This window comes from Pholcus phalangioides, unplaced genomic scaffold (assembly GCF_987345545.1).
Source record: "Pholcus phalangioides strain wild (caught in Gottingen) unplaced genomic scaffold, Ppha-v1.0 ptg000003l_1, whole genome shotgun sequence".
NCBI classification, from domain to species: domain Eukaryota; kingdom Metazoa; phylum Arthropoda; class Arachnida; order Araneae; family Pholcidae; genus Pholcus; species Pholcus phalangioides.
Window position 1 is genome coordinate 6,175,376 of NW_028301596.1, and position 11,935 is coordinate 6,187,310.

The window sequence follows — 11,935 nt, forward strand, 5'->3', positions numbered from 1 at the left end:
ATAACCACTCGACCACCACAGCGGCAATTTAATAGTACTTACAATTTAATAGTAATATTACTTACAAATCATATGTTATTAAGTATCAATTGAATAATTTAATAATATAATTCAGAGAACTTAGGTAATTCTATATAAAATTATTTTTTTGTTTCATTTTCTCATTTCTATAAAATCTGAATTTTCATTGGTTCTGAAATTATATGTTTCATCAATTCTACACATGGAAATCACTATCCTAAGCATATGGGGGTGGCCCCGTGGGTGACCCCAGCCTTAAGAATGCTCCAGTATACGCTCGCATGTATTATGAATAAACGCTTTATTTATGAAGTTTATATTCCGTTATTTGCTGAGCTCATTATTTGTAACGTGTAAAACTATCAGAATTTTATACATAATTTACATATCAGAAAAATTGTTATGAATCGTATCATGAAATCAATACAAAAAGAGAGATAATAGAAAAGAAAATGATGCTATTTAATAATTAAATGCTTAGATAGTGTGATTTCCTTACTTATTCAAATGCTTTGATGGCGTTTAAGAAAAATAAATAAATAAAAGATGCTATTTTTTGCGTATACGCTTGTGCTTTACGTGGAAAACAAACGCGTTCCGCAATACAACTTGTAAAGATTGTAAATTAATTGTAGCTCAATAAAAAGATTTTTTTTCCATTTGTGGTGATAACTTTATTTGTATGATTTCGAAACTGTAGAGGCTATCATAAGTTTCTAACGTTTCAAAAACGTACTGTCAAACTCCCGGTTATAGACATCGAATATTCCACGAAATTTTGTCGTTATAACCAAGGTTGAAGCCACACAAGACATGTTAAGAATGCAAAATATAATCCGATGCAATCAAATACTGAAAAAAAAAAGTTGTTTCTTAAATGGTAAGGGAGACCATATTTTTTTACAGAACATTGAGATCATGAATACGAGACTGCCAATTCTCGCCAAAAATGTTCCGATTGTCGGTGTAAATTCGTGGAAATCATCCCATGCGTTTCCAATTGGTGTTCCGCTGAACCCTGGGATTTCGTAACAGCTTTTCTGGGGTTCCGCATAATCAAACGCCACGGAACCTTCAAAATTCCGGGAACCCAGAGAAGCTCTTTCAGAGAATAAAACTTTTTTTACTACTATATTTTTCATTCGTAAAGCTGTTCTTTATTTTAAAATATAATGAGATTTTGTCGTTTAAAAAAAAAAAAAATCCAGGCATCGAAACAACTTAGAAACAATAACATTACATTTTTTCAAATATAATTTTTGAACCAGAAGTACATAGGGGAGGGGAATGACAAATCGTCAATAAATTATTTAAATTTACTTGAAATTTTACTGAAATTTCAGTCTAGGATGATGGATTCGATCAGTGATGTTGCTTATATTTAAAAATGTTGATGAATGTGAAGAAAGCCAACATTACAATGCTGATAATAATTTACACACACTTTATTTTCACTTATCGTATTTCAACGTGGATGGAAATCTTTTTACCAAAAATTGAGTCCCAAAAATAAGAGGGGGTTCTTATAAATTTATCTTTTAAACTTTCTTCCAAATGTTAAGCCAAGAAAAATTCCTTATTACACGTTAAAATACGGTAATTTAGTTTTCCCTGGCAAAATATGTGTAGTGCACTTTTGGGTTATGAGGTTGCGTGATTTGGATAAAATGATGGATTCAGGATAATTGATTAATTTCTTAAAATAATTATTTATTTACAACACGAAACATAAGACGAAATAAAAAATCTACGGAGCGACATGTTAAGCTCTTGATGGTTTGATCGCTTCTCCTGCGATTTCCCGCGTGACAATCCAATGGCGTCGGCTTTACAAGTGCCGCCATCTGTGAGATAAAATACAAATCGAATCTCACCACATGAGTTTCCCCCCAGTGAAGGAACATGGTGAGAGAACGATAAATGAGATACAAAATGAAAATGTGATACAAAAAATTAATCATAAGATGCAGAATAATAGATGTGCAAGACATAATACAATGATGCAGGAAATCATGTGCAATAAGTATACACTCAAAAAAAATATGATGCAAAATGTACAATTAAATGCAGAAAATTCAATAAGCTGTACAAAATATATATCGGATGCATAATATAAATGAGATGCATGAAATACAAGATGCAAAAAAAATCAATGAAATGTAGAATTATATGATGCAAAAAAAAATATTATGATGCACAATTCGAAACAAAATTAATTTCGGTTATCAGCCTAGGAATGAATTTGACTTTTCTGCCAGACCTAGTGACATATGGTTGTACTGGCACAGTGTCATTTTTCTTTTCTTCGAGCTTGTTTTTGTCAAGTTCCACACAGACATCGTTAAAAATAAATGCGGGTTTCACTCTATCAAGTGAAACACAGGTCTTTCTCCCATTTACATTTAAAGTGATATTTTTTTCATTACGAGAAATCACTTCATGGGGTCCAGTATATGGTTGTGTCAAAGGTGGTGTGATCTTGTCAATTCGAAGAAACACATGTGAGCAAGTTTGCAGTTGAGGATGCACATAAATTTTGGATTGACCATGAGCTGATGTTTTGCATGGTTTGATACTATTCATACGCTCTCTGAGCTGTTGTACGTATGTGTATGTTGATGAGAGCTGACCGGGTGTATCCGTGCAGAGATCTGCAGGTAATCTCAAAGATGTACCAAAAACTAACTCGGCACTAGAGGCTTTGATATCCGGCTTGACGGCTGCCCTGAGACCAAGTAAGATGGCTGGCAATGTGACGGTCCACTTTGGATTCTCATGTGCCTTCAATGAGCTTTTTAAGACACGGTGGAACCGTTCGACCATGCCATTGGCCTGTGGATGGTAAGCAGTGGTACGAATCCTGCTAGTGCCAAGCAGGTTGATCAGTTCTCTGAAGAGTGATGATTGGAACTGCCGTCCTTGATCGGTTGTTATGGTTGATGGACATCCATAACGGCAAATCCAACCATCGAACAAGGCACGACAAACTGTGTCTGCTGTGATGTCTGCTACAGGTATGACCTCCGGCCATCTGGTGTAGCGATCAATTACTGTTAAGCAGTATGTCTTTCCTTCTGAAGGAGGCAGAGGTCCAACCAGATCGATATGAATATGAGAAAATCTTGCATCGGGTGTTGCAAAGGTGCCTAAAGGTGTTTTGGTATGCTTATGAACCTTTGAGCGTTGGCACTCATTGCAACACTTTACTCAATCTTTGATGTTCCTTCTCATGTTAGGCCAAACGTATCTTGCAGATATTAGCTGAGTAGATGATGTTACACCTGCATGAGCAAGATTGTGGAAATGATGAAAAATAGTCTTGCGGAAGCTCGCTGGAACAAATGGTCTTGGTGAGCCTGTAGACACATCACACACCAGTTCTGTTGCGGTAAATGGACTTGGCATTGACTTGAAAGTCAGTGAATTAGAGTTGTCTTGCTGTAACTGTTTTAATTCAGGATCCTCTCGTTGAGCAGTTGCAAAAAGGTCAAAATCCAGGAATGGTGATTTGGAAATCGAGTTGATTTCTATTCTTGAAAGAGCGTCAGCTACCACATTATCTGCACCTTTAGTATGACGAACATCAGTGCTGAATTGCGAGATGAAGTCGAGGTGTCGCCATTGATGTGGGCTGCATTTATCAGGATTTTGCTTGAAGGCGAAGACGAGAGGTTTCTGATCGGTGAAAATTATGAACTCACGGCCGTCTAGCATGTGCCGGAATCTTTTGACAGCAGTGTACATTGCTAACAGTTCTCGGTCGTAAGTGGAGAACTTCTGTTGACTCTTTGTCAGTTTCATGGACAGGAATGCAATGGGTTCCCATCCTTTTCCATTTGATTGCATTAGCGAACCACCGACTGCTAAATCACTGGCGTCAACCCATAGACTTAGCTTGGCACCAGGAATTGGATGGTGAAGTAATGTTGCACCCGCTAAAGCTTGCTTCGCATCGATGAATGCTTGCTCGGCTGGATCAGTCCACTGAAGGATATCAGCTGGCTTGGTTTGAGTAGCTCTTTTGGATTTCTTTTTGTTTTTTATTCCCTCCAAAAACTTGTGTAGAGGTGTTAAGATGTGTGCAGCTCTGGGCACAAAACGACGATAAAAGTTGAAGAGACCAAGAAAACGTCGTAATTGAGTGATGGTGTTTGGCTTAGGAAAGTTCAGGATGCAATCAACACGATCTGTTAAAGGCTCGATGCCAGATCCAGAAACTTGGTAACCCAAAAATTCAATTGATGAAACACCAAATACACATTTAGAGGGCTTGATGCTGAGGCCATATATTTGCAGACGTTCGAATAACAACCTTAGATGTTCGATGTGCTCTTCTGGTGATTTCGAGGCTACCAGTATGTCATCAACAAAGGCATATACAAATGGAAGTCCACGAGTGACCTCGTCAATAAACCTTTGGAATGTGGCTGCAGCGTTGCAAAGGCCAAATTGCATTCGAGTGCTCTCGAACAACCCAAACGGTGTGATAATAGCACTTTTATGGACATCTTCCGGATGTATAGGAATCTGATGATAGGCCCTAATGAGATCTATATGGGAAAAGATTTTACTACCATGCAATTCAGATGTAAAGTCCAGAACATTTGGAACACTGTACCGGTCTTTCACAGTCTGTGCATTTAAAGCTCGGTAATCACCAACTGGACGCCATTCATCACTGTCCTTTTTCGGGACCAAGTGCAGAGGTGATGCATAGCAGCTGTTAGATGGTCGTAAATGGCCGAGGTCAAGCATCTGCTGAAATTCTTGCTTCACGATTTTCAATCGATCAGGAGCCAGACGTCTTGGTTTGGCATGCACAGGTGGACCAACAGTCTCAATATGATGCACGACAGAGTGTTTCACAGGTTGTCCTGGTTGTGGTGGTTTGATGATGTCGGGAAACTTGCTGAGAAGGCTGTGGTAGATGGTGTCACCTTCGATGAGTTTGATTGAGTGAACTTCTGCAATGTGAAGATCACAGTCAGTATTGAGTTTTGTTGTCCTATCCAGCAAACATCGTCGTCGGAGATCCGGAACAAGATCAAAGTTGAACAGAAAGTCTGCCCCAATGATGGGTGTGGAAACATTAGCCAGTAGGAAAGTCCAAGTGAAATTACGACGGAGATTGAAATCTAATGTCACCCTCTTTTGACCATAAACACTAATGGATGAAGCATTAGCAGCAGAGAGCTTCATAGTGGCGTCGCAGCGTCGTTGTGATGGTGATGCTGGAAGGATAGAAACATCGGATCCAGTGTCAATCAGGAATCGAATTTTGGAATTTCTCTCCATGGTAAAAAGGCGACGAGATGCCTGTGGCAAGGAGCATGTCGCGATTACTCCTCGCCCGCCCCGTTTTTTTGAAACTTGCACGGCGACACGCACTTTTTGGCGTTGTTGCCGAATTTGTTGTGATACCAGCAGTTTTCCGATCGTGGATGCGGACTGCGCGCACGTGAGGTACGTTGGCGAGAGTTGCTACGCGAACGCAGGACGTTTTTCAACTCGCGGCGTAACTGAGCCACTTCGTCCCGAAGTTGCGCGACGGAATCCGGCTGTTGCGGTTTCTCAACTGCGTCAACATGCTGAGGGTTCACTTCATGAATTTTGTCGGCGAGTTGAGCAGCTTTCTCGAGAACGAGTGGAGTGACAGCAGCGAGAATGGACTGAGTTGATGCCGGTAGGTGTTGGAGAAAAAGCTCCATCAGCAATTCTTCGGAGACAGAATGCGATTCCGCTCGTCGTCGCAATTCGCGGAGAATGTCGGATGGTTTCCGATCTCCAATGACCCGCATGTTAAGAGCTTTCGAAGTTGAGTGGACGACGACTCGCTCGACCGTTTAATAAGTTCCGATTTCAGCCTTTCATACGGATCCGTGGCCGGCGGATTAACGAGAATGTCTCTGACAAGAGCCGCACTTTCCGGAGGCAGATTCGCGACAACATAGTTGTACTTTGTGACAGATTCGGTTATCGGTTTCGGAACAGCGAGAGCGAAAGTGCTTTCACACATGATAAACCACAGCGCTGGATCATGGTGGTTAAAAAGTGGTACCTGAACGGCACTTACTTCCATGATGAAAATCCAGGAAAAGTGATGTCAAGTTCCGGAAAGCGAAAGTTCACTCACGGGAAACGCCAGTAGATTGCCTCGTGCTGCAGTGAAGAAACTGGAACTTGTTTGAAGTCCGCGGTCACCATACTTTGGGTTATGAGGTTGCGTGATTTGGATAAAATGATGGATTCAGGATAATTGATTAATTTCTTAAAATAATTATTTATTTACAACACGAAACATAAGACGAAATAAAAAATCTACGGAGCGACATGTTAAGCTCTTGATGGTTTGATCGCTTCTCCTGCGATTTCCCGCGTGACAATCCAATGGCGTCGGCTTTACAAGTGCCGCCATCTGTGAGATAAAATACAAATCGAATCTCACCACACACTCATCACGTCACGTACGGGCGATACTGATAAGTGGTTGAATTGAAGTCATACTTTCGCATGATTTCTTTCATAGTTAACATACTTCATACTTACCAATTGGGAATACATAATTGCCGGTAAAAGTGACAAATGTAGAAAAATGTATCACACTTACCGAAGCGATTGTGTATTTGTGTGTGTGTTGGTGGTTACACATAATTGAGCTTATTTAATGTTACTGTCCATTGGTTAGTTTTTTCTTGCTACGGAATTTCAAACCACGCGGAAAGGGGAGTAGGATGATGACAGCCAAAAAGGTATTTGGTCTTGAAACATCTCAACATTTTGACATAAATGTCAAGCACAGACATTATGAGTTGAAACAAAAAAGAAAAACAATATCAGTGCCACCCCCCCCCCCTTTTCTATTTTCAGTTTTATTGCTTCGCCTGGAGCAGGGGGGGTTCTTTCTATACTCCCTTAGAATTTTTTTTTAATCTTTTGGGAGTTTTTTTCTTTTTTTTGCCAGAGGAATCAAAATAGAGTGTTGTTTGCATCCTATTTTCTTTATTTGCTTATTTCCTGAGTGGAATACGTAACCCCTTCTTCACTTCGTACACAGCATCTGCTGTTGGTGAACAAACAATGGTATTCTAAAAACGGGTATGGCAGTTTTCTTCTTTCAGAGCTGTTTTTCTGACTGATTTTTCATGTTAACAGTGGGGTAAGCTGGACTATTGTTAGAATAGCATCTGCCCTGTTTGAAGGCAACTTGGATTTGTCCGGGAATTTCGAGGGTGCTTGTTAAAGTGTGTAAAAATGTGTGGGGGAAAAAAAGACACGCAAACGGTCATGCCTATAAAGACGTTTCCGAGTGGGACAAAAAATTCCCCTGATAAAAAAAAAAGTGATTCCAGAAATCTGCAAAAAGAGTAAAAGACAAATTTTCTAAAATGCTGGAAGACGCTTAAAATGACACAATTTTTTTTCAGGACAGATGGTAACCCCAAAAAAAAGTGACAGGTTTACAGGATTCCGAAACTTAGAAATGAGGACACATACGCTTGCTCTTGACTATGTCACTTACATATTTTTACAACAGATGGAGCCTTCGTATCACCAAAGAATAACAAAATTGTCTTCTAACCATAACAGAGACACATTTAATATGTGTACAATATTTTTGGAAGTAGGGAAGTACAGCTTCAGGTTTCCTCAAAGAGTTCAAATGTACTTGGAGGAAAACCCAAATGCAGTAAACACACACCGGATAAACAGATTCTTGTTCCTCAGTTCAATGAAAGAAGAAACAAAGAATTCTGGAAGCCTGAAAATGAGTGTAGTGACCTTATGTTCTTTGAATAGTGAGCACTCATGATGACAAGCATAAACAGAAATTTATTAATAAAAAAAAATAAAATAAGAACGTTAACATGAGACGACGATCCTACTCGATCGCTTTTCCACACACTTCTCTCCCTCTGTTTATTTTCGAATGTCCAATTTTGTTTTTGCAATCTTCCGTCTCCTGAGGCTTTTCTTCTTTTTGCGCTCTCGAGCCTTATACCATATTGTTATGTCAAGGTTCTCAACTGAGAGACGCGCTACAGAACACTACACCCCCCACGCAAGATTGGGTTTACCTATAAACACAAACTGAATTCTCTTGTTTGTTCTGCTCTTTGACGAATTTCAACAGCGTGGCTCGAAGTATCTCAGCAACAGTCCTGTATCAGCCAACTGTCTAGATGCCCTGGTCGTTATCACCTCGATGATCTCCACGTCGCGTATCACCGAGATTCGGAAGAAATCCGTCTGGAGGAGTTTCTTGAGCACTTTTCCAGTCGCCGCGTCCCTGCAATGTATGGTACACTCAAGGAACTTCTCGGACGTCAATTCGTCGGACCGATTGGCATGGATCAGCACGTTCACGTCGATGTTCAGAAACGACCGCAACACGTCGGACATCAACGTGATTAAACTCTCGTGTTTTATGTCGAAGCCCTTTATCAACAGCAGGACGAGGATGTCCCCGGTGGCCTCGTGGAAACCAGGATTCGTTCCGCCCCGGAAAACGTGTGACAGATGCACGTACTGCATGAAAAACTGAATGTGTCCCATCTCATGGCGAATAGTGACGAAATCATCCTCGGTTCTGTCTGCGAACATTTTGATCCAGAAGTCCAATCCATTGGACAATTCCTGGACAGACGCGTGGCAAACAATCTTCTTGCCTTTGGATCTGTCGAATATAGACATCTTCCAGAAGACCTTTGTCATCGGCTTCAAGCTCAGCGAAGTGAAAAACCCTTCAGCCGTCTTCACTTCCAGCACTGTCATATTTTCCCCTTTTGATGCCGGAGCGACGTCCACCGATGGCTTCTCGGTAAATTGCTTCACGTGGTCCATAATGCTACCCCATTGCTGGGTCCACATGTCCCCTAAAATATGCGCCGGAACGGGTCCGCGTTCTTGAATCTTGTCGCTACCATAACAGTTCTTGGGCATGTACTGGACATAAGCGTGGAGTTGCTTGTACGGCGGCTTTACCTGATTCCACAGCTTAGACACGGCGTCTTCGAGTATGCCGCACTCGTATCTATCCCGCCACATAGATCTGGTGTCTTCAAAGTCATTGAGCTTCGCGGTTTCGTTGCTGGTCTTCTCGAACTCCCAGAAATGTTTTCTGACGGGTTTACCGGTGACATCTCTCCAAGATGTCCACAAGTATGCCATTTCGTTATAGTCACGAGCTTCCGCTACGATTAGGATCGTACGATTAGGAACTGGATCTTCTTAGATCCAGTTCCATTTGTAGGGTGCACTCCGATTTGCTTCGGCTCTTGGTTGTATTGAGATGGTGAGTTTCTCCAACCTTCTCGCGTTTGATTTCGTAGATTTTGGTGGTGTCGAAATGCTCAGCCAGGTCATCCACCAGCTCAGTCTGCCCTTTGTATTTGTCCTCTGGTAGAGATGACATCTTGTCCTCCTTTTCAATATTCACACTCACGTCCTTCTCACTTCGCTCTGTCGCAGGAGGCTTGTGCTTTTCCCTTTTAGTGGGGAAGGACAATCGCCCTTCTTCGGTGTCTGCAGCCTCGCAAAGTAGTCCATGTACGTTTGGTGGAATAATGCATTGTTCTCGAATTTTATCCGTTACTGCAGCGAGAATTTCAACAGGTTTACAAAAATCTTCGTTATTTCCTATTTCCAACGAAGCACTGATATTCACAAGGGATGCTTCAATTCTTTCTCCAAATGCACTCGCTAAGATGATTTTCCCTTTCTTAGTTATTAGTCCCTGTATACAGTCAGAATGAATCACTGGGATTTGACAACCAGAATCCACTAAGCTTCTGATTTTTCTATCATCTACGCAAATGTCAGCATAACGTAAAGGGTTCAAATCCAGACTCGATTCACTGGAATTAAATAATTCCGATCGAATTTCTGCGATCAACACATTATCTTCCGATTTCTCTTTTGTGTTAGCCTTATATCTTCGGTCACAATCTCGAGCGAAATGGTTCTGTCCACAGATGTAACACTCCTTTGGAGTTTTTCTGATATTCGTGTTCTCGGTCTTTTTCCAGTTCTTATTGCTACGATACTTCCGAGTTGGTGGTTGATATGCTGTTCTTGTCGATGTTCCTCGTCCCTCTCCATAGCTGAAGTGTTTTTGCTGCGACAATGACCTTTCTTCTTCGAAGAAATCCTTCTGCCCCTTACCGATGTCTGCCCTGACGTTCTCGTAGTCGTCCAATTTATTAGCAAGGACGTTGGGTCGCTTGAATTGAGACCACTCATCAATAAAATGATCTCGAATCTCTGACGGTACTTTCCGTTTTATCTGATCCGTAATAATCAAATCAGACAGTTCTTCAACCGTGGTAATCTCCAGGCCTCTGATCCATTCAGTGAAGAAGTTTCTGAGTTCATAAGCAAAATCACACCACGTTGCTTCCGATCGTTTACTGTGCTTCGTGAACATCTGTCGAAACCTCTCGGGAGTAAGCTTATATCTCTTCAGCAAAATGGATTTCACTTGGTCATAGTCATCTGTTGTCTCTTCGTTTTCTCTAGCAATGACTTGCGCCACATCATAAGGTAATAGTCCAATCAGATATGAAACCCAAAGTTCCCTTTTTATTTCGGCTCTTTTCGCTTGCCTTTCAAACAGCACCAGGTAGAGGCTAATCTCGTTGCTCTTCGGATCGAACTTTTGCAAAATGTTCTGTAGCTCTATCCTTGGCCTTGCCATTGAGTTAATCGGGGATTCACCTGCCGCGCTGATGCGAATCCTTTCATTTTCTAGTTGCATTTTTCTGAGTTCGAACTCCATTCGTCTCTCCTCACTAGCTTCCATCCGTTTTCTCTCCTCACTTGCTTCCATCCGTTTTCTCTCCTCACTTGCTTCCATCTCTTTCCGTTTTCTCTCCTCGCTTGCTTCCATCTCTGTCCGTTTTCTCTCCTCAATTACGGTGTTCAGAAACTGTTCGATGAACTCTTTGTCATAGCATTCTGCCTCGATTATTGCGGATTTGAGTTTAAATACTTTCATCTGCATAACATTTTCAAGCCCCATTTCCGCAGCGACTTGCTGTAAGTCCTCTTTTTTGCCTCTGGCTAAGAAAGCCATGATTCTCTCAAAGAAAAGAAAACCAGCGAATTTTCTTATGAAAAAAACACTCACCGCACTTTTCCTTCGTTCTTCCAACACTCTTCAAGTGCTCTTCGTATCGTCTCCTCACGACAAAAGTTCTCTTCGCGTCGCCTTCTCACGACGAAAGTTTTTCCGTTAAATATTGTCCGATATATTGCTCACTATCCTGACCGACTGCGCCAATGTAGTGACCTTATGTTCTTTGAATAGTGAGCACTCATGATGACAAGCATAAACAGAAATTTATTAATAAAAAAAAATAAAATAAGAACGTTAACATGAGACGACGATCCTACTCGATCGCTTTTCCACACACTTCTCTCCCTCTGTTTATTTTCGAATGTCCAATTTTGTTTTTGCAATCTTCCGTCTCCTGAGGCTTTTCTTCTTTTTGCGCTCTCGAGCCTTATACCATATTGTTATGTCAAGGTTCTCAACTGAGAGACGCGCTACAGAACACTACAATGAGGACTTCGAAAATTACTGAGTGGATGTTAAAATAACAGCTGTCTGGTTTATTTATTATCGAAAATCACATTGCTCGATCTTGTGTAAATCAAATCAAAGTTTGGCTGTATACATCGTAGAATGATTATTGTAATGTGAACTGTCATTTATCAACGACAGTTCACACTCAGAGGAAAAATTGTAACAGACTTCTTGTTATAAACAAATTTGCTTTCTTTCGCACTGTGAAAAAATATAAATGGGGGATGGGGACAGCAGAGAATCTGGTAACGCTAGTCTCAATCACCTTTAACATCATCCCACTTAAAACGTTTTTCAGTCCACACTAGCATAATTAGTAGATTAGGCTTA

General features: G+C 41.0%; 1 protein-coding gene across 1 annotated transcript; it reads right to left on the reverse strand.

Annotated features, from left to right (window-relative positions):
• Positions 1 to 8,145: 8,145 nt before the first annotated feature.
• Positions 8,146 to 9,189, reverse strand: LOC149087964 (angiotensin-converting enzyme-like). The gene has a single exon (XM_089251393.1). The coding sequence runs from the start codon at positions 9,187 to 9,189 to the stop codon at positions 8,146 to 8,148; it is 1,044 nt and encodes a 347-aa protein (XP_089107519.1).
• Positions 9,190 to 11,935: the final 2,746 nt, after the last annotated feature.

Coding starts and splice junctions, on each gene's coding strand:
- LOC149087964 (XM_089251393.1), bottom strand. CDS start 9,189: ATGGCATACTTGTGGACATCTTGGAGAGATGTCACCGGTAAACCCGTC.